This window comes from Elephantulus edwardii, unplaced genomic scaffold (assembly GCF_000299155.1).
Source record: "Elephantulus edwardii isolate Elephantulus edwardi_28Jun2011 unplaced genomic scaffold, EleEdw1.0 scaffold00126, whole genome shotgun sequence".
NCBI lineage: Eukaryota > Metazoa > Chordata > Mammalia > Macroscelidea > Macroscelididae > Elephantulus > Elephantulus edwardii.
Window position 1 is genome coordinate 6738130 of NW_006399876.1, and position 21770 is coordinate 6759899.

Here is a 21770-nt window from a genome sequence, read left to right on the forward strand (position 1 = left end):
GCAGATTCAAACCACTGACCTCTCGACCAGCAGCGCAGGGCTTACTCCACCATGCCACCAGCACTCATTTTCTTAAAGACATATAAATGCATACTAAAAAGATGGCTAAGAAATGCATCCATGGTTAATAGCACTGCACCATTTTATATACATATTTGTTGTTGTTGTTGCTGTGTACCATTAAGTTGGAACCGACCCACAGCTGATCCTCCATCAGGTGTTCAGAGGCGGTTAATCACACAGGCGGCATCTGCCCCTCCTCCAGCAGAACATCTGTTGGATTCGAACTGCATGCCTTCAGAATTGCAGCACAGCTTCCTGCCACTAGGCCACCAGAGCTCCCTTGCAGACAGTGTTTTTTATAGATTGAAAGATCGTGGCAACTTGGCTGTAACAAATCGTTGTTGTTGTTAAGTGCCATCGAGTCAAAGCAATTCTATGAACAGAAGACCTGAACACTTGTATACCTTTCTTCGTTTCTCCAAGTTCACAGGGTTTCCAGAGGCAAGCTGTTTCAGACCTGGATGCCACTCGTGCTTCCAAGCTTGTTTTCATCGGGGAGCTCCACCCAACACGGTCTAATATCACACAGGCGCTATGCTTTCTAACAGTATGTGCTCACTTCGGGCTCTGGGTCCTGTTCTGTCCTCCTCACATTTCAAACGTCCTCATCACGCTCAATGGGCTTTACAGTGCCAGGGATTGTGAGGACGGCCCAGGGCGGGGTTCAGATCTGTCATGCATACGGTCGCTAAGAGTCATGTTTGATTCGACAGCACCTAACAGCATTGGAGAGGGACATCATGCTTGCAAAGATGGGGGGTCAGTGAAAGAGAGGAAGACCCCCAATGAGATGGACTGATGCAGTGACGTCAGCAGCGGGCTGTAGTGTGTCGGACGTGGTGAGGACGGCACAGGACAGCGCAGGGTTCAGGTTGGCTGCTCCTGGCGTCACCTGAGTCATAGTTGACCTGACGGCACCTAACAACAATAACACCACCACCTCACATTTAAGAGACAACAGTTCGCTGCAAACATAATGTTTTCCATGCACTGAGGAACGTGTACGTCCCTTCTGTCAACACTGGCTTGACCGCCGTGATCTGCGACCAGACCTGTGATAGCCCAGAGGTGAGTCTGCATGTCCATTACCACACCACCTGCCACACTGACAGGTGTGACCACGAGTGTCAGGGGACACAGGTCAGAGGACACCTGAGCTCCAAGCAGGTCTTTCAGCAGTTGGATTTTCAGAAGTAGGTCTCTGTGAACAGCGGTCATTGACAATGGAGACTCGAAAGATTTGAAGGCAGGCCAGTTTGTGTTCGTGGGGATGGTTAACTCAGAAAAGGCAGCAACAGCGGCCAACTGCAGCAATGACATCAGTGTCACCACCCTGTCCCTGTAGGAATGGACGACTTCGTGGATACTCTGTGTTTGTGTATAGACAACTGTAAAATAAAGCAAGAATTCAAATAACGTCAAAGAAACACTGTCCAGCAGGCCAGGTTTCTGCTCCCCTCAAAACAAAAGTTCACGTTCCTTTCCACGTCCTTCACTATCGGTGTGAGGTGCTGTCGAGTGCTCCCTTAGGAGCAGCAATGGCAACCCTGACGTATCCCACGTGCCTCACGTCCAACAAGCTCGAGCTCAGCCTGGCGGAACTTGGCCTCACGTACTTGGGGCATGTTTTCAGGAGGGGCGAGTGCTGGGAAGAGGTACTGTTTCTATGGAGGCCTGTACAGTGATCACAAGGGAGGAACACACTCCCTAGAACAACCCACTGTGCTAGTTAGAAGGGCGGCACTGACCCAGGGGTGGAACGGGGGGGGGGGGGACACACACACGGGTTTGATGGAAATGAGATACACAGGGAGGAAGAGAGAAGGTGTGGTCACAAAGTGGGGAAATAAGGTGTATGGACGGTTGAATGGAAAACCAAGCTGCTCTGGAAACTTCCACCCAATTCACAATAAAAAGTTAAAACAAATCCATCTCCATGCGTGTCACCGTGTGAACGTCTGAGGCCACACCATGTGGGGGCTGGGACCTGCTCTCGTCTTGATCAGAGCTTCAGTCTACAGTGTTTACCAAGCTAGCCCAGCCCAGCCATGGTGGTTCCTCCCATGGGGCCTCCCCTCCCCTCGCCTGCTGCTCTGACAAGTGACAAGACAGCCAGGCTCGGAACAAATGTCCCTTATCCCACCACCTCAGCTAATCCCCCCGCACAGACAGGGGCTGGGAGAGGTCTCCTCAGTTGTCAGGCTGCTGTCAGACCCCAACACTAGACCCCTCTGTTCCCCAGGGTGCCCCATGAGCCCCGCCTTCTCTTTCCTATTGGGGTGAACAGCTGCAGGACAACACGCAGCCTGAATCAGCATCTCACACCACAGGGTCCCCAGACACAGAGACAGCCCAGCCTGGCAGGCCCTGGGCTTACTGAACCCCACAGCCCAGCCACCACCCTGTGGCCGCAGGGCCAGCATGCTCCCAGCAAAGTAATTTGTTACCACAGTGTGGGGACCCCCCCCCAAGCCACAAGTGCTGCCATTCGGTCCCACATGGGGAGCAGTGTCCAGAGGGCAAGTAGGTCCCAGAAGAAGTGGATAGGAGGGGCCTCCAAGGGCGGGATCCCGGGGCGCCAGCTCCCTAATGAGGCCCCGCTCCTGCTGTTTTTAGCCCATTCCACATAATTGGAAAAACATGGGCTGAACAGAGCTGGCAGCGCTGCAGGGAGGCTGGGAGGGGCCAAGGGCCGCGCCCCACTGTCCACACTGAGGCCGGGAGAGGCCTGGCTAGGCACTGAGGGTGCGGGTGGTCCTGGTCAGCCCAGGAAGGACCACCTGTGCGCCCACCACACACGACAAGGTCACAGCACGGCAACCCCCAGTCTCACCCTCCGGGGCTGAGCTGGGCACAAGGAGCTGTTTACTTCCACAGCTCTGTGTTCTCGGCACCTTCATGGCCTCATTCAGGGGGCACAGAGCTGGGGACACTGAGCCCCAAAGCCAGCCGCTGTCACCACCACCCACAGGGCCTCCACAGGGAGGAATCTGAGGGGCTCCTGGGCCCAAGAACTCCAGGACTTAAAGGACAAGCAAAGAGGCTGTCTCAGTCTCCCAGGGTTCCAGCAGTAAACTGAGAAGGCAGGGAATCTCAGCCCTAAGGGTCAGCTCTAGCCAGGAGCCAGGCCAGTGAGGCGAAGAGTAACACTCACAAACCACACAAGGTAAAAGGGGAGAGCTTGACCAGGAATAAAGCCTGGGAGGCGGGAAAGCTTAGGACTGCTGCAAACAAGGACCACAGGAAGCACACAGTCTTCACTGTTACGTGCCGTTGAGTGGACGGTGACACAGGAACAGATCAGAACCACAGTCCATCTTACGATGTCCTCACGATCGCAGACGTGCTCGGCCCGCTGTGCCTGTCACCACGTCAGTATATCTCGACGGGGAACTAACAGCTTCTCTTTCTCTGATCTCCCACCATGAGAATGTTCTGCAAAGACTGGCCCCTCCTGGCAGGATGCCTCTACAGAGTATCCTGGTTGTTAACTCCTCCAGGCCAGATTTGTTCTCTTCTTGTCCATGGGACAGTCAATATTCTTTACAGACACGACAACCAAAGACATCTGTTCTTCAGTCATCCTTCTGCATCATCCCACTTTCAGATGCACAGGAAGCTTCTGAAAATACCATGACTTGGATCTTTGAAGGGACATCATCGCTCCTTAGCATGTTTGAGGGGAACCTGACAGCAGATACTCCCGATGTAACGCATCCTTTGACATCTAACTGCCGCCACCCTGGATGCTGCCTGTGGCTTCTGAGTGATACAAAATCATTGGCAGCTTCAATCTTTTCTCCACCCATTATTCTGTTGCCTATTGGTCGAGTGGTGAGCATTTTTGTTTTCTCGACGTTGAGATGCAATCCCTATTGAAGGCTCTCAGTCTTCGACCTTCTGCAGCAAGTGCTTCAAGCCTTCCTCACTTCCTGCAAGCAAGGCTGTGTCACCCGTGTAACATAGGCTGTTGGTGAGTTTCTCCCGACTCTGACGGCACACTCTCCTACATAAAGTACGGCTTCTCTAGCGATCTCAACGTGCGTATTGAATAGGGACAGAGAAAGGATGTACCGGTGGTGTTCACCTCTCTCCTGCTTTGAAACCATTTACTGTTCCCTTGTTCTGTTTGGACAACTGCTTCTTGTCTGTGTGTGGCTTTCGTGTGACTACACGCGAGTGTTCTGGGATTCCCATCCTTCTCAATGTTGTCCATAATTTGTCATGGTCCACACGCTCAAATGTCCTTGCATAGTCAATCAAACATAAAGAAGCATCTTCTCCCACTCGTTTTCAGCCAAGACGCATTTGATATAGGAAATTAGACCCCTTCTACCTTGCTCCTGTCTGAATCACACTCAAGTTTCTGGTTGTTTGTTGTCAATACATTGTTCCAACTATTTTTTTCAGCAAGATTTAATTTGCATGTAATACTAATGATCTTATTCCAGTAATTTCTATCTTTTTAAAATTAGTACAAATAGGAATATCATCCAGTGAGTTGGCCATGTAGCTGACTTGCAAATTCCTTGACACAGGCCAAGGTGGGGAGTGGAGCAGGAAAGGATCCCAGTCTTTTAGTCCTAGGGTAGCTTTGACTCTTAGTAGACCTGACCACAACTACCAACAGCAGCTTCCTAAACTGGGAAAAAGAACACATATCTTTTTGTTAAAACCTTCCAATTTCTGTTGTAGCAGCCATAGATAACTGACAGTGCACTGTGGTGTCTGTGACAGCAGCACTGGGTGACTGAGACAGTGCACTATGGTGTCTGTGACAGCAGCACTGGGTGACTGAGACAGTGCACTGGGTTGTCTCTGTGACAGCAGCACTGGGTGACTGAGACAGCGCACTGGGGGGGGTCTGTGACAGCAGCACTGGGTGACTGAGTGCACTGTGAGGTCTGTGTGACAGCAGCACTGGGTGACTGAGACAGTGCACTGTGGTATGTCACCCTGACCACCCTGTGGTCACTCTGTCTGTTACAGACTCTGCTGGCTATTTACCCTGGAGTCTGTGGGTACTCACCCTGATCCCCAACATTCTCCCTCATGCAGACTCTGAGAATGGGTCTGGGGGTTAGGAATCTATGTGCCTCTAAAGGGGTGACTGACTCAGCAATGCTCAGTCCTACCCCAGCTCTCTCCCCCCAGTGCTGCCTCCTGACCCTCACCTCTCTGGCCACGCGAGTGGGTCCACTTCACACACTCCCCTCCCAGCTCTCCTGGTCCTCAGCCTCGGTGTCTACTTCTGGGCCCAAACATTCAGGGAATGGCCCCTCTCTTGGTATGACTAGCCGCCTGCCCGGCTCCACTTCCAAGTCCACACCCAGTCCCGGCTCCTGTGTGCCAACAGGCAGGCCTTCCTCCTCCACCAACCCACCTCACTGCGTTCAGACCTCTTCCAGATGAAACCACCCAGGACTGTGGCTACCACCGGGCTCTATCCTCACACAGCAAAGGGTGTCACCTTTGTCCCCTACCCCCGCCAGGAGCATCACCTCTGTCCCTCACTCCCACACAAGACAGGGTGCCACCGCCCTCCTCTATCCCCACACACGACCAGTGTCACCTCTGTGTCCCAGCCCCACACAGGAAGGGACATCAGCTCAACCTCCAATCCCACATATAAGGGGGTACCACCACCCTCCCTGACCCATCACATACACACACACACACACACACACACACACACACACGAGCCGTCCCCATCATTCACTTTCACCTTCACACATGAAGGGGAACCACTACCAACACCGACCACCATACACACAGCCACCACCGTCCACCCACCCACCCACGACTCAGGCCCCACCCAGCACCCCAGGACACCGCTGGGATTCGGGTCCTAGGCTCAGGCAACAAACAGCTGGAACTGCACTGCACACAAGACCTACAACAGCAGGGTCTATCTGTGGGGTCGGCCGAAACCATCCAAGCTGTCGGTGAATTTCCTCCTGCTCCACACAGGGCCCACCACCCACAGCCTGGCCGCTTCGCCTCAGGGTCACACCTGGAAGTCGCACCAACACAGCCTCTGTCTGTCACTTGTGCGCCCTCCTCAGCAGACCTTTCCTTTCGTCAGTGTCCCTCAGCAGGCTTGGCACGGACACCCGACTCATCACGAATGCAGGACGCTGATGCATCCACCATGATTCTAAGATCAGGAGGCGCCCGCAGGACTCTATCTCCAAGCAGTTAACCAGCCCTGGGAGAGTCCTCCGCCAGCCCGACGTCCTCCTCGATGGCCGCCCGCATGAGGTCATCGCTTGCTGCGACCTCCAGGCGCCATCGTGATAGGAAACAGCCAACAAGACACAATGCGTCAGGCTCACAAGGTTCGTCCACCACCAGCAATGGACTCGAGGCATTTTTCATGACGCATGCCTCGCCTCAATAAAAGCTATGCTCCACATCTAATCCTATTCAATCCATATGTCCGCAGATTACTGGAGAAGCTGGACTTTACGCAGAGGAATGTGAAGTGTTCGCTTTGGCAGCACAGAGACTAAAACTGGAACGATACAGAGAAGATTAGCATGGCCCCTGAGCAAGGATCACACGCAAATTTGTGAAGCAATCCATATTTTCCTAAAAAACCCCAAAAAACGGAGGAATGTGGCATCAGGATTGGAGGGAGACTCATCAATCACCTTCATTATACAGATGACACAACCTTGTTTGCTGAAAGAGAGGAGGACTTGAAGCACTTGCTGTAGAAGATAAAGGAATGCAGCCTTCAATATGGATCATATTTCAACACCAAGAAGACAAAAGTCCTCACCACTGGACCAATAAACAACATCACAACAGATGAAGAAATGATTGAGACTGCCAATGATTTTATCTCAGATCCATAATACCTCGGTACCAGCAGTCAGGAGATCAGAAGACGTACCGCACTGGGAAAGTCTGGAGCCAGGGACCTCTCCAAATTACTGAGGAGCAATGAGGTCAGTGTGAGGAGTAAGGTGCACCTGGTTCAGGGCACGGTCTTTTCAATCACTTGCTATGCGTATGAGAGCTGGATGACAGAAGAGATGCTGCCTTTGGGCCACAGTGTTGGAGAAGAGTGCTGAATATCCCATGGACTGTCAAAATAACAAACAGCCACGTCTTGGAGAAGGCGTAGCGAGAACGCTCCTTGGAGGCAAAGACGGTGAAGCTCTGTCTCACATGCTTTGGGCAGGTTGCGAGGAGAGGTTGTTCCCTGGAGAGGCGCATCGTGCTCGGGAAGGTGGATAGACAGCAAAGGAGAGAAAGAACCTCACCGGGTGGGATGGCCCAGTGACCCAGCAATGGGCTTGAGTGTGTCAGAGATGAGAGGACGCAGCGTGGGACAGGGAGGGTTCAGAGCTATTGTTCACCAGGTCGCTATGAGTCATACTTAACTCAATGGCACCTAACAGCAACACTTACTCCACACCGGGACCAAACCGCAATCGGGGAGGGGATTCTAAGCCCCAGAACCACATGGGACAGCGTAGGACAGCTGCGACCTTTCTGTCAGTTTAAAGACTAAGATGCACTTGATCCCAGTTACAGTACTATCAGTTGTTTCCTCTGCACCTGGAAGTTGGACAATGAATAAGGAAGACCAAAGAAAAAGTGATGCCTCTGAGCTGTGCTGTTGGCAAAGGGCACTGGGTAACCCAGGGGCTGATCAGAGAACAGAGACCTGTCTTGGAAGTAGTACGACCTGGTACTCCTGAGAGGCCAGGACGGTATAAGTCGGGGTCACAGGCTTTGGGTGTGCTGTTAGGAGGGCCCAGTCCCCCAGACCTCATGTAGGAAAGGGGGAGGGTCAGAGGAGGAAGGGAAGCCCCTCCACAGGACAGACAGACACAGTGACCATAACAACAGGCTGAGTGTGACTGAAGTCGCGAGGATGGGAACCAAGTTCAGATCGGCTGCTTGTGGGGGGTCATGGTCAAACGGATGGCACCTAACAACAAGGACAAGGACCTTTCGGAGGCTCACTGCCCCATTTTCCTCCCCTCAAACAGCCGCTGGGCCTCACCCACCCAACGTTCAGCTGGCAGGCAAGTACTTTAACCACAGTGCCACTAGAGTTTCTAAACCACCTCCTGTGGGGGGTCCATGGTACCCACCATGTGCCACTCGCTGCCTGAGGGCACGCGGCTACCCTTTCAGGTAGGGGATGAGGGTTAAATCCGTGACTCCCCAGGACCTCACAGGCCAGGGCACGGCGGCCCCCATGGATTCCAAGGCGCACAACTATGAGATATCATCTCACCCCAGTAAGAATAGCAAAATTTAACAGAACAGCAAGCAACAAATGCTGGCGAGGTTGTGGAGAAACTGGAACCCTGATTCACTGTTGGTGGGAGTGTAAAATGGTGCAACCACTATGGAAGGTGGTATGGCGCTTTCTCAAAACGTTGCAAATAGAGATACCATTTTGACCCAGCAATTCAACTACTGGGAATATACCCTAAAGAAACCATAACCACCACCCAGGGAGATATATGCACACCCATGTTTATCGTGGCTTTGTTCACAGTAGCAAAGAGCTGGAAACAATCCAAGTGCCCATCAATAACAAATGGATAGAGAAGCTGTGGTATATTCACACAATGGAATACTACGCCACATTGAAAAACAAAGAATTCATGAAATATTATACAAAATGGGTGACCCTGGGTTCCTAGGCACCAGCTCCCCAGCAGGTCATCTCACTCCCCTTTCGCTTGCAAACTAAGAGGTTTGAACTTCTGACCTTTTGGTCCAGAAACAAGTCCAACACTGAACTCAATGCACCACCAGGCCTCCCCTTCAGGTAAATGTCTTCCTTTAACATATTTGTAGCAAGAGATAAAAATCAGGAAGTAGGAGAGTTGCGGAGCTCTGGTGGTCTAGTGGCAAGAAGCTGTGCTGCAATCCCAAACACGCGCGGTTCGAATCCCCCAGCTGCTCTGTGGGAGGATGGGATTTACTGTCTCCGAACATTCCCCGGTAAGGTCAGTCAGGCGACGGCGATGCTCAACAGCCCTTTAGAAGCCCGCTCTGTGGCAATGTGACCCCACTCTTTTGTGAAGCCCAGGCCCACAGCCCCTCCGGCCCTCATTCCCCACTCACCCCATCCGAGACTCGCCTACAATTATGAGAGGTATGCCTGGATCCCTGAGCGCACCTTAAGCTTGAGGCCAGAATCCATTTCTCACTCCCTCTCTGGATTCAGAGAGGTGGGGAGAGATTTTAGAACCATCTCCAGTTTCCAGAAAGCTGACGTGGAGGCCAGCCCTTGAAATGCTACTTAACATCATGAACCTTCCAGAGAACCATGCCAGCCCAGGTCCACACTGCCTGCCAGCGGGTAGATTCAACAATAACGGGGTGCAGGGCCTGCATGTTATGAAGCCAGCAGCCCCCAGACCACACAGTAACGGCCGAGGCCATGAGGGCAGCCTGGGGCCCTCAGGGTTACAGTGAATAAGCTGGATTCCTAACTGAAAAGTGGGAAGTTTAAGTCCATCTAAGGCACCTGAGAAGAAAGGCCTGGTGGTGGACTGAAAAGCCAGTCACTGGACAGACAATTCCCTGCTCTCGCCAGGGGCTGATGTGTCAGACCGGGAACTGGGACCACAGCAACAGGCTTGGGGTTTTCTGGCTTTGTGAGACCTTCAAGGGGCCAAGCTTGGGAACCACTTTTTATTTTAAAAGGAAAGAAACAACCCCATTGTCATGCAAAGTGAGCCTCCTTCCTCTCTTCTGTGAGCTTTGTTCTCCTTTGTGGTGGTGGGGGGAGGCTCTGAGAAGAAGCCCCCAGCCCCCATCCCAACCCTGGGATCCCCAGCCGAGCCCACACTCCCACCCAAGCCAGGCTTCTCTAGTGACAACAAAAACGTTTTTCTTCTGTGAACTTGGCATTCTCCATGCTGAGCGATTTGTGAAAGGCAGTGTCTTTCACAGTTGGAGGCACAGCTGGGGGCATGAAGACAGGTCTTATGAGGCCACTGAGAGGGAGAGGGGTACAGGGCTGCTGTGGGAATACATCCCCAAGGCCGCATTCCCAGACACATGATGCCAGAGCCGCACCATCAGCACCTCTGCCCGGTAGCTCTGGTCTGGTAGTGCTTCCAGCCGGAAGGCCAGGGCTCTCTGCTAATCCACAGGTGACAGCCCACAGGCGTCTGAGGGGTCAGTGTCACCTCACAGGGCAAGAGGGCTGCAGCCATGGAGACACCGGAGCTGTCCAGCCTGCTGGCAACACCTCCTCCCAGAAGCCCGCCAGACTGGGATGCAGAGGGTGGTCCTCCAACCCCAGGCAGCCTCCATGGACAATGGGCTCATGGTCTAGCGCCCCCTAGCACCCCGTGGCTGCTCTGCTCCCAGTCAGTTAACATTTGCAGAAAAATCACAATGTCCAGGCTCAGCCAAGGGCCAGCCAGCCGGGGCTCTGGTATTCAAGTGCTGCAATGTCGCTCAGGCTCTTGTGAGTCTCTCCCCACAGTCAATATCCTCACTGCCGCTAAGCTTCCTCTCAAAATCCTCAAGGATTTTGTCTCCTCTATCCCACACAGACCGTTCCCATGAGAGAGCACATCCTTAACAGATGAAGTGAAACAAGCATTTGGCTTTAAGAAGATTTCAGGGGATAATTTTGGCTGAAAGTTTAAATAGAAGCACAGGGCAATAGTTTCAGGGTTCATCTAGCATCCATGGTGTCAGAAAAGTCTGGATTCCAAAAGAATTTAATGTTGTTACTTATTTTCCCCCTTTTGATCTAGAGTCTTCCATAGAACCTTGAGTGACTTTCATTATCCTCATCTGTAACAATGTTGCTAATCTGAGCGCTCCCTCCCTTCCTGTCTAACATCTGTCCCAACCAGGGTGTGAGTGTCCATGGGTAAAAGGGTGCGATCTGGGAAAAGTACAGAAAGAAAACACTCACATGAGAATAATGGGGCTTACGGGTTCACACCTTGTTTCACAATGGCCTTGAGTGCTAAAGTTATTGATAACAAAAATGGGTTTTGTTTGCTTCTTTGTAACAGCATGGATTCGCATTGCAATTATCATGCACTGGGCAGTGTGCTCACTTCCAGGTCTCGATCTGCTGTCATGGTGACATTTTAGAAGTAGGGACCCTGAAGTTGCAAGGAGGCCAATGACATAGGTGCCTGAGATCATGAACGGTTGGCAGAAGGGTCCTGACATGAGCAGAAACCTGGCCTGTACCTGCAAGGACACCTGGTGTCACCAGCCCACTGAAGCTGTCACTAGGGGTCCTGAATGGACTTGCAGGGCCTTCCCTCTCCTTCCATCCCACCCCCTGCTCACTTGAGCTGTCTTACCTGCCTTGCACGTCTTGCCATTGTCCTGGAGCTGCACCCCTGTGGGGCAGGCACAGGTGTAGAAAGGCTCCTGAGGGGACAGCAGACACAGGTGGGAGCAGCCGCCATTGTCCTCTTCACACTGTGTGTGGACTGGAGAGGCCAGGGTGGGGTGAGGGAACGTTCCAGAATGGGGCCCATCCTCCACCACCCACAACCCCTAGCTCTCAGTGAGTCAGCCGCCTGCTCCTGGGTGCTCATGAGAGCTGCCAGGTGCCTCCCACCCAAAAGCTCTCCTCACAAATCAACAAAATCTTTCTCCCAATGTCACCCCCTCCTCTCATCTCAAATCACTCTCCACCTGGACGTTCAGCCCTGCCAGGTGGTCTTTTTCTGCAAACCTGTCATAATAAATGTCCCCATCATTTCAAAGTCCACGCCTGCCCTGTGTCCCCACGTCTCCTAGAATAAGCATCCTCCCATCTTGCCTCCAAGCCCCACAACAAAAAGGCCCCCCTTTCTTCTAATCCTCTCAAAAGACATCTCCCCAGATGCTGTTCTGGGGGCTTCCAAACCAGCAGAATCTTGGGCTGCCCCATGTGGGGGTGACTAAGAACCCCAATACTGGGCTGCTGGAGCATAACACCGTTCTTGTCTCTGTGAAATCACCTGTGATGTGTTTGCGGCCCCTCTTTCAATTGCTCCCAGCACCTCCCTCCATCCTGGGCAAAGGCGGAGCAGAAAAGAAGCCACGCCCCAGGAGACCAATGGTTGGGTGACCTGAACATCTGTGTCACCTAAGGGTGATATTTACTGCACAGAGCCGTGAGCTTTTTAACCCCAATGAGTCACGGGATCGGAGAGTCTGCAGGGTCTCTCTCCCGAAGCCCCACCACTCTGGCTGGAGCGTGGGGACTGCCCAAGTGGATACGAGCAGTCGGTGACCCCATCTTCCCTTCTGCTCCGGGCTGGGAACAGTGTCTCATGGCCTTCAACCTTAAGTTCAAACTCCCTCTCCAATGGCGTGGCTGGAAGCTCCTGGAAGGAGTAAGCTCGGCCCTGGTCAGGCTGGCCACTGGTCACAGGAGCCGTGGCTAGGTGTGTTTCATGCCTTTCCCGCTCAAGGACTCTGCCACAGCCCTCTGGGGACCCCAGGCCAAGGACCACAACATAGTGTGCATTTCTCATTCATACAGGCATACCTCGTTCATTGTGCTTTGCATGTGTTACATTTCTTGCAAATGAAAGGCTGTGGAAGCCCTGTGTCCAGAAATCCTACCAGCCCCAGTTTTCCAGCGGCACATGCACATCCTGTGTCTCTGTGCCCCACTCTGGTCACTGTCACATTTCAAACTTTTCCTAACATGATTGCATACTTCATGCACAACAGCATAATGTAAACAGACCTTTTTCAAGTGCATTGAGAAACTGAGAACCTTGTGTCACATGATCTCAGCTTTGCTGCGGTAGCCTGGAGCCGAGTCCGTGCCCCTGAGGCCTGGCTGTCCACTGGAGGCACTGGGCATTGAAACAGGGCAGCTTTCTTGCAGAACCCCTGCCAGCTCTGAGGACACCTGGGGAGGTGTTCTGCAGAGAGGCTTCCTCTCCTGCCCTGTACTCTACACTCCCCTACGTCAGAAGCACCCCTTTTCTGTTGCCCTGCTCTGAGCGTCGGCCATGGCTGCCACTGGGAAGACAGTGTGCCCCTGGCATCCAGGATTCAGAGAGATACTGGGAGCTGGGCCACCCACTCTCCAGATATTCAGGAAGCTGTGGGCTGGGCACCAGGCTGCCCACCCACTGGACACTCAGGGAGCCGTGGGCTGGGCCTGGACCACCATCCGCCCGCTGGCCACACACTCACACACTCACAGTGCGGCTGGCGCTCCGGACTGAGCACCTGGATGTCCATGGGGGAGTAGAGAGCGCTCAGGACCTCCTTCCTCTTCTCGCCCGTCCTCTTGTTGCAGGCGTGGATGGAGCGGGTCTGCCAGTCTGTCCAGTACAGCGTGTCCCCGGAGAGCGTCAGGGCAAAGGGGTGCGTCAGGCTGCCCTCTACCACCTTCTGCCTGCAGGTAGGTGGGGACAGCCATCAGAGCCCTGCACAACCAGGGGGATGAGAGCCCAGGGGGACGAGAGTCCAGGGGGACAAGCAGGCGTTCAGCTCAGAAAGCTGTCCCTCCTGTTGCTGGTCTGTTTACAGGAGATGAAACAGAAGTTGCCAGGTATGAGCAAGGTAAGCCTAGGTGAATGTTCCAGGAGCTGTACCCCCATAGATGTACCCCAGAAGCATCTCGCTGAGACTAAAGACACAAATAAGGCGCCCGGAGGAAGATACACCCAGCGCTGGGCAGCCGGGCAGGACCCTAGCTGCTGACCACTCACTCTCAGGGCTGAATGCTTAGGCTTCTAAGGGCCTTTATTGTTTTGTTTTGTTTTTTTCCTGAGTAAGGGAACTTTGTTTCAACATAAGAAAATGCTTTCCTCTTCCGTGTCTTTACAGTGCCCAGCAAGTGAGAGTTCACTCTTGATAAGCCATGGACACTGGGGTGAGGGCAAGTGCAGCCGGGGTGCTGCTTCGAAGTGGGGATGGTGGGGGATCTGCACATACCTTGGGCACGGTGTCAAGTGGCCCAGTCCCTGGAGAAGGACATCATGCGTGGAAAAACGGAAAGTCAGAGAAAGAGGAAAACCCTCAACAAGATGTGCTGACAGAGTGCCTGCAGCAGTGTGTCCGAACACCAGCAGAGACAACGCTAACTGAAGGTCACCACAGCCAGACATCCTGAGAGCCTCCTGGGGCCTCAGGACCACAGACTCGGGCACATCCCTGCCAACTGGCAGAATAATCCAAAAAACAATGTTCTAGATCCTATTTTGGGGAGTGGTGGCCAGAGTCTTAGAAGCTTGGGAGTGATCATCACCACAGGTGCAAGAGAGAAAAGAGAAGAAATGGAAAGATCCGCAGAAGTATCTGGTCCAAAGGCCCAGCGGACCACTCCCATCTCAGCTCCCACAGGCCCGAGGCCAGAATGGATGGTGCCCACACACCACTGACCATTCCAACAGAGGTCACAGCGGGAGGTGCTGGCAAAATGGGTGGAAAATGTGGAACAAAATTCACCCAAAGAAGGCCAGGCTTCCGGTTCTGACAAAAACTGGTGAAGCCCTGAGGCGAAGGCCGGAGCCCACCCTGCTGCTTCTCTGTCTATTTGGGATTGAGTTTCTCTCTTTTGTTTTGCTGATGTCAGTGAGGACAGATGTCCAGCATTCCTCTGGTGGTCACTCCTCCTCCTGTTCACCTCAGCCAGGTCCTCTTAGGAAGCTTGGTGCTGACCCTCGGCTCATTGACCCCCCCAGGCTCTGTAGAGGGTGGTTCTGGACCTGCCTCCACTCCTGGTATCATGGGAACCAGGAGCAATGTAGAGAGAGCAGACAACGTCCTCTGCTCTTGTGGGCTGTGACATTTGACCCCAGAACATGCTGAGAAAGGAGAGTGCCCATCTCTGGTTCACACATAAGTCTTGTGGCCACCCAGCTTGGTCACAGTTAAAGGTGCAGGGGAGGGCTGTGAGATCCTGGGCCCACACCCTCACAAGGGCCATGCGTACACCTGAACAGCCTGCACACGTCCATAGGACGTGGTCACACCTGGTTAGAACAGCCAGACTGAGGCCCGTGGGATGGGGCTGGACTCAGAGGACCTGGAAGCTGTGAGCCACTCTGTGTGTCATCCGATAGGGGACCAGCTAGGAAACACTCACAAGGTAGAGTGGGTATTCAACAAACTAACAAGTGTTCCTGGATGCTAGAGAAGGATTAATCACCACTGTCACCACCACCGCCATCAACCACTATCACTACCACAACCACCATCACGCCAGTCATAACCACCACCATCACTGTCTTCACACTACCATCACCACTGTCACTATCACGACCACTGCCACCAACATCATCATCATCCTGTCAGCACTGTGAGCCACTGCCACCACCACCACCGCTGACACCATCACCACCATCACCACCATCATCACTATGACCCCCACTGTCATAACCACCACCATCATCACCATGACCACCAATGCCATCACCACCGCTGACACCATCACCACCATCATCACCATGACCACCACCGTCATAACCACCACCATCATCATCACCACCATCATCACCATGACCACCAATGCCATCACCACCGCTGACACCATCACCACCATCATCACCACGACCACCACTGTCATAACCACCACCATCATCATCACCACCATCATCACCATGACCACCATCATCACCATGACCCCCACTGTCATCATCACCACTGCTGACACCATCACCACCACCATCAAACATCACTGTCACCATCACTGTCATCACATCACCACCACCATCACAATGACCAGCAATGTCATCATCACCATCCTTGTCACCACTACTACACCATTACCACCACCATAACCATCACGGTCATCACCACCACCACCACCATCATCACCATGACCACCACTGTCGTCAACACCATCATTGTCACCACTACCACCACCACCACCATCATCATCACCACCATCATTGTCACAACACCATAATCACCACTGTCATCACCACCACCATGATCACCATGATCATCATTGTCATCATAACCATCATCACCACACTGTCACCATCACCGTTACGACCACCACCACCACCACTGTCATGATCACCACCATCACCACCATCACTCTCACTGTCATTATAACCTTTGGCCTGAAGCCTTTCCAGTCTGTAAGTCACCCTTTAGAACTCTGAGGCCACTCAGCTCCCCAAGAACCACAGCACCCTCAGATAGCCTTGCTTTCCAAATCTCAAAAACCAGGCCCAGCCCACCTGTGCTCACAGGGATGCTGGAAGAGAATGTTCCAGTCTGGCCTGGGACACACAACTCAGCCGTAAGAGGTCCCATGATGAGGAGCTGAGAGCCTCCACAAACAGCCCTGAGGACCGGCCTGGAAACAGGTCCCTTCAGGTGCTGCAACCCCAGGGACACCTCGCTCGGCTTTGGGACAGAGCAGAGCCGGAGTCCCCACGAAGCCACTCCCAATTCCAGACCTCAGGATTGCTGCTTCAGGCTGCCCCGTTACACACAGGCCTGGATAAGAGGGAGCAAATCAGCCAGAGACCCCAGGCCATGTCCATGGTCCTGCACCCCACCACTCAGGGGTGATCAGACGGTGTCTCTACCCACACAAGGGTTTGAGCTTCCCAGAGGCTCCCCAAGATCTGACATGAGCCGTGACACACAGCAGGGATGTTTCCATGGGGACAGTAACGAGGTAGGGAGGCCTCAATCTCCCTCCAGCCCATGCTTAAAAGCATTTACCACCATCAACACACTTGTTCAGCATCTATGACATATGGGTCTCTGTTCAGCATGGGGTGGACTCTGCTCCTACCCTGAGCCCTGCAGGCTGGGGGCAGCCTGCAGTGGAGATGCCGGGTCCCTGATCCATGGTCTCATTTGTTGTTGTTGTTATGTGCTGTCAAGTTGCTTGTGACTCATAGTGACCCTATGTACAACAGCCCTAAACCCTGCTCTATCCTGTGCCAATCGCAATGCCTCTGACACACCCATCCCGACTACCCCAGTCACTGAATCAATCCACCTCATAGAGGGTCTTCCCCTCCTGCACTGGACCTGTCCCTCCTTACAATATGTCCAAAGTATGTCAGACGAGGGCCCAGAATCCTTGCCTCCAAGGAGTTGCCTGGTTTAACCCTCTCCAGGATGAATCTGTTTGTTTTCTTGGCAGTCCATGGAACATTCAATACTCTTCTCCAGTACCACAGCTCAAAGGCATCAATTCTCCTTCTATCCTCCCTAGTCATTGTCCAACTCTCTGATGCATAACAAGTGATTGCGAAGACCATGGCCTGTATCAGATGCACAATTCTGAAATCCAAAACCTCAGGAAAGCTTCTGTTTTCATATGGTGGCAAAACCTGACCTGTCTAGACATGAGACTGACTTCAGTCATTGCTACCCCATTGCAAGGCCTGGTGGTGCAGTGGATGAAGTGTCAGGGCTTCCAAAGGCAAGGTCAGCGGTTCAAATCCACTAGCCACCACAAAGGAGGAGGAGGGGGGTGGTGTCTGCTTCTGCAAAGATGCATCTGGAAGACCCCGAGGCGTGGCTCTACTCTGTGCTTCAGGGATGCTGTGTGGCCAGAGGGCTCCTCCACGGAGGCAAAGACAGGGCAGCTTCGTCTCATCTACTTTGGGCATGTTGCTGGAAGGAGCCAGTCCCTGGAGACGGACAACATGCTGGAAAGGTGGAGGGTCAGCAAGAGAGGAAGACCCTCAGCCAGACGGGTTCAAACCGTGACCGCAGCAATGGGCCCGAGTGTGTCAGAGATGATGAGGGCGACACAGGCCAGGCCAGCGTCAGGTCTGTTGTTCCCAGGGTCGCTGTGAGTCATACTCGACGGTACCTAACTACAACAATATGCATCAGGTTGACTCACCGGTGGTGGGTTTGGCTTCATCCCGCTTCGAACGAGCACCACCCTTTCTACATCACTGTACAGCAGTGGCCTGTGTGCCTCGGGGATGCAGGAAGCCATGCCGCTGTATCTTTTTTTTTCTTTCCTTTTTTAAATTATTATTAAATTTTATTAGTTTTAATGAACATTTACAGAGATTTTGGGTTTCCATTCATTCATTGTTGCACTATTTTCTCTACCCTCCTCCCCACTTCTTCTCTCCTTTTTCCCCCCCTTGAAAGTCTGTTTTAATTGTCCAATTGCCACAGTGCTTGTCAAAGCCAGTTCTGATTAATCTCCTTTGTCAGTGTATCCTTTGACATTCCCTATCACTCCTCCCTGAGAGAGACTTCATGCCACCGTATCTTAAACACCAGCAGGGTCACCCATGGTGAATGAGTTTCACTGGAGCTTCTAGACTTAGATGAGGAAGAAAGGGCTGGCAATCCACCTCTGAAAACTATCCACTGATTACCTACGGGTCACAGCAGACCACTGTCTGGCTCGTGCTCTGGACCTCTCATCATGCCTAGTCACTGGAAGAGGACCCCAGCTTTGGTGAAATAAAGGGGTCAGTGAGGGCAAAGAGAGACCCTCAGTGAGGTGGGCTGACCACAACCACGGGCTCACCCCTGCCAGTGACCAGAGGACACTAAAAGGCCAGGGCTCAGGCTGTTGTCCCTTAAGTGTCTGTTATGTGTTGAAGTGTGTCCATCAAAAGCACATGTCCACTTGGCCAGCCCACGATAGGCAGCTATGAAATGATGTCATCACTTTGCATAATGTGACCTGTTACAACAGCCAATCGCTTGTAAGGGGATTAGCATGGGATTAGCATATCTCAGGTCCAGGGGACATTCCCTGGATCCGTCATGTGAAGAGACATGGACATGTAAAGAAGGACCTCACACACCAAGAAGGAAGAGCCTGGAGCAGCGTGTGTCTGGTGGACTCGGGAACCCGCTCCAGGAACCTCCTAGTATCAAGAGCCATCTAGGGAGAAAGTGTTCCTGGAGGCTGAGCGTGGATGTCTCCAAAACTGTGAGAGAAGAGATCTCTGTTTGTTAAAGTCCCCCTCTTGTGGTACTTGGCCACAGCAGCACTAGAGGACTGAGATGGTGGCTGGCACTAGAGGTCAATTTGGAGGCAGCTATCAATGTATTGACTGTGCAAAGGCATTTGACTGTGTGGATCACAACAAACTGTGGCTGACTCTGAGAAGAATGGAGATCCCGGGACACCTGAGTGTGCTCATGCAAAACCTATGCGTGGACCAAGAAGCTGTTGTCATAACAGAACAAGGAAACACTGCATGGTTCAAAATCAGGAAAGGAGTCCATCAGGGATGCATTCTGTCTCCACACCATTTCAGTCTATATGCAGAACAGATCATTTGGGAAGCTGGGCTTTAAGAGGAGAAACACGGCATCTGGAATGGTGGAAGACTCACCAACAACCTATGTCATGCATGTGACACAACTTGGCTTGCTAAAACTGAGGAGGACCTTAAGCACTTGCTGCAGAAGTTCAAGGACCGTAGTCTTTAATATGGATTGAAGCTCAACATCAAGAAAACAAAGATTCTCTCCACTGGGCCAACTGGCAGCACCATGATAGATAGAGAAGAGATTAAGGTGGTTAACAATTTCAGCTTGCTCGGCCGTGTAATCAATACTCTTAGCACCAGCAGTTACAAAATCTAAAGACAAACTGCATTAGGAAAATCTGCTGTCAGGCACCTCTCCAGAGTGCTGAGAAACAGTGATGTTAGTCTAGTGACTAAGGCGACCCTGATGCAGGCTATGGTCTTTGTCATTATCTGCTATGCATCAGAGAGCTGGACAATGACTAAAGATGACAGGAGAAGAGCCATGCCGTAGAGTTATGGTGTGGAGAAGAGTCTTGAACATACCGTGGACTGCCAGGAAAACAAATAGGTCTGTCTTGGAGAGGGTGAAACCAAGTCTCTCCTTGGAGGCTAGGATTTTGAAGCTCTGTCTCACCTACTTTGGACACGCGGCCAGGAGGGACCAGTCCTTAGAGAAGGACATCATACCTGGATGGGTGGAGGGACAGCTCAGCGGAGGAAGACTCTGGATTCGATGGACTGATATAGTAACTGGGGCAATGGGGGAGTCACTGAGACTGGATTAGGACAGGGCAGGCTTCAGAGCTGTTGTACACAGGGTTGCTATGAGTTTCAGGCAACTCAATGGCACATAACAACAACAACAACAATCTATTGGTCTAGAAGGAATACCAGGACATTTTACTACTGAAATATTCTTGTGTTCAAAGCAAATGCTGCCTCACTTGTGTGCAGTGTTCGGTGTCCCCACAAGCCTGAACTCTAGAAATCCCAAATTCCCAAACACATCAGGCCCCAAGGGCTGCAGAGAGGGCCTGTGGGCTGTATGAAGGAGGATCTCACAGGCAGGCTGGACTAGACTGACCAAGGCCTTGGTAGAGGCCAGGGTCCTTCCAGGGGGACAAGGACTCACCGGAATGAGCCATCCAGGTTGGAGCGGTGGATAAAACTGAGCTTGGCATCGGCCCAATAGAGCTTCTGCTCGTCCAGGTCAATGGTCAGCCCGTTGGGCCAATAGATGTCCGAGTCCACGATGGTCTTCCGGGTGCTTCCGTCCATGCCTGCCCGCTCGATCCGGGGCGTCTCGCCCCAGTCTGTCCAGTACATGTACCTGAGGAGAAGGAGGGGGCAAAAGAAATTCACAGGGCTGTTTCCTGGGTGCGTGTCCTGTTACCCCAAGCAGACAGGACAGAGAGGATGAATTGGCCCTAAAACCTCCCCTGGAGGTAGGGGGAGCCACAATGAGGATCTGGGCTGTCACTTCAGATATTTTTTCTCCTGGTTTTTGGCAACTTACCAAATTTTAAATCAAATTATGTCACCCAAATCCAACATGTTCTGATTTAATAGATTCTGGACAACTTCCTTTTATACCAATATAAACTTCCTTCATCCTTTTGTTTACTTATTTACATGACAGATTTTCTTTTTTCAGAGATGTTTGAGGTTTATAGTAAAATCACGCACAAGAAACAGGCTTTTTAGACATCTCCAATCACTCTCCTCATCTCTCTCATGTGTCTCTGTCTTTCTCTGTCTCTCTGTCATCTCTCCCTCACTCACTCTGTGTCTCTGTGTGTCTCTCTCTCACACACACAACACACACACACACACACACACACACATCCTTGATACTAACATCTTGCATTTCATTTTTGATACATTTGTAACAGTGGAGAAACCAACAGTGATACATTGTTATTAACTAAAGGCCACAGTTTTAGAGGGACCTTGGAGGAACAGTGAGAGTTAGACTGCTGATTCAAAGGATCAAACCACCCGGCCACCTCAAGGGGAAAAACCGAGGCAGTTTGCTTCTGTAGAGACTCCTCGCTGCAGAGCCGTAGGGGCCAGTTCTGTGTGTCCGACAATGTCACTGGAGTTGGGATCAGCTTGGCAGTGGTGTGCTATTTGTCACACAAGGTCACGACACTTTTGCTGGGGAGCCCTGGTGACCTCGTCTATAGGAAGCTGGACTGCTAACCCAAATGGGCAATCTCCTCTCATGCGCTTTACAGCCTTGGACACCCGCTGGAGGGTCAGCTAGGAGTCTGTTTTGTTCCAGTGAATAAAATGAAGGAACAGTTTTACCAATAAGCCTCGGTGGTGCAGTGGTTAAGTGCTAGGCTCCTACTAACTGGAAGATCAGCCTTTCTGGTCAACCAACCTTCCTTGGCAGAAGGATGTGGTGTCCTCTCCCATAAAGCTGACCACCTTAGAGGCCCGCAGGCACCCTCCTGCTCTGTCCTCCAGGGTCGCTAGGAGTCAGGACCGAGTTGGAGGCACACGACAGTGTCCTGTTTA

At 52.3% G+C, this 21770-nt stretch overlaps 1 protein-coding gene across 1 annotated transcript in view; it reads right to left on the reverse strand.

The window, feature by feature from the left end:
- The window catches only part of LRP5 (low density lipoprotein receptor-related protein 5), an 87547-nt gene that overhangs the window by 58153 nt on the left and 7624 nt on the right, over nt 1–21770 (reverse strand). Inside the window, exons 2-4 of the mRNA XM_006893240.1 lie at nt 20380–20577; nt 13233–13429; nt 11382–11513 (exon numbers count right to left, since the gene is read on the reverse strand). Of these exons, the coding sequence (XP_006893302.1) occupies nt 11382–11513; nt 13233–13429; nt 20380–20573 (523 nt within the window). The 5' untranslated portion in view covers nt 20574–20577. The remainder of the gene's footprint in view (nt 1–11381; nt 11514–13232; nt 13430–20379; nt 20578–21770) is intronic.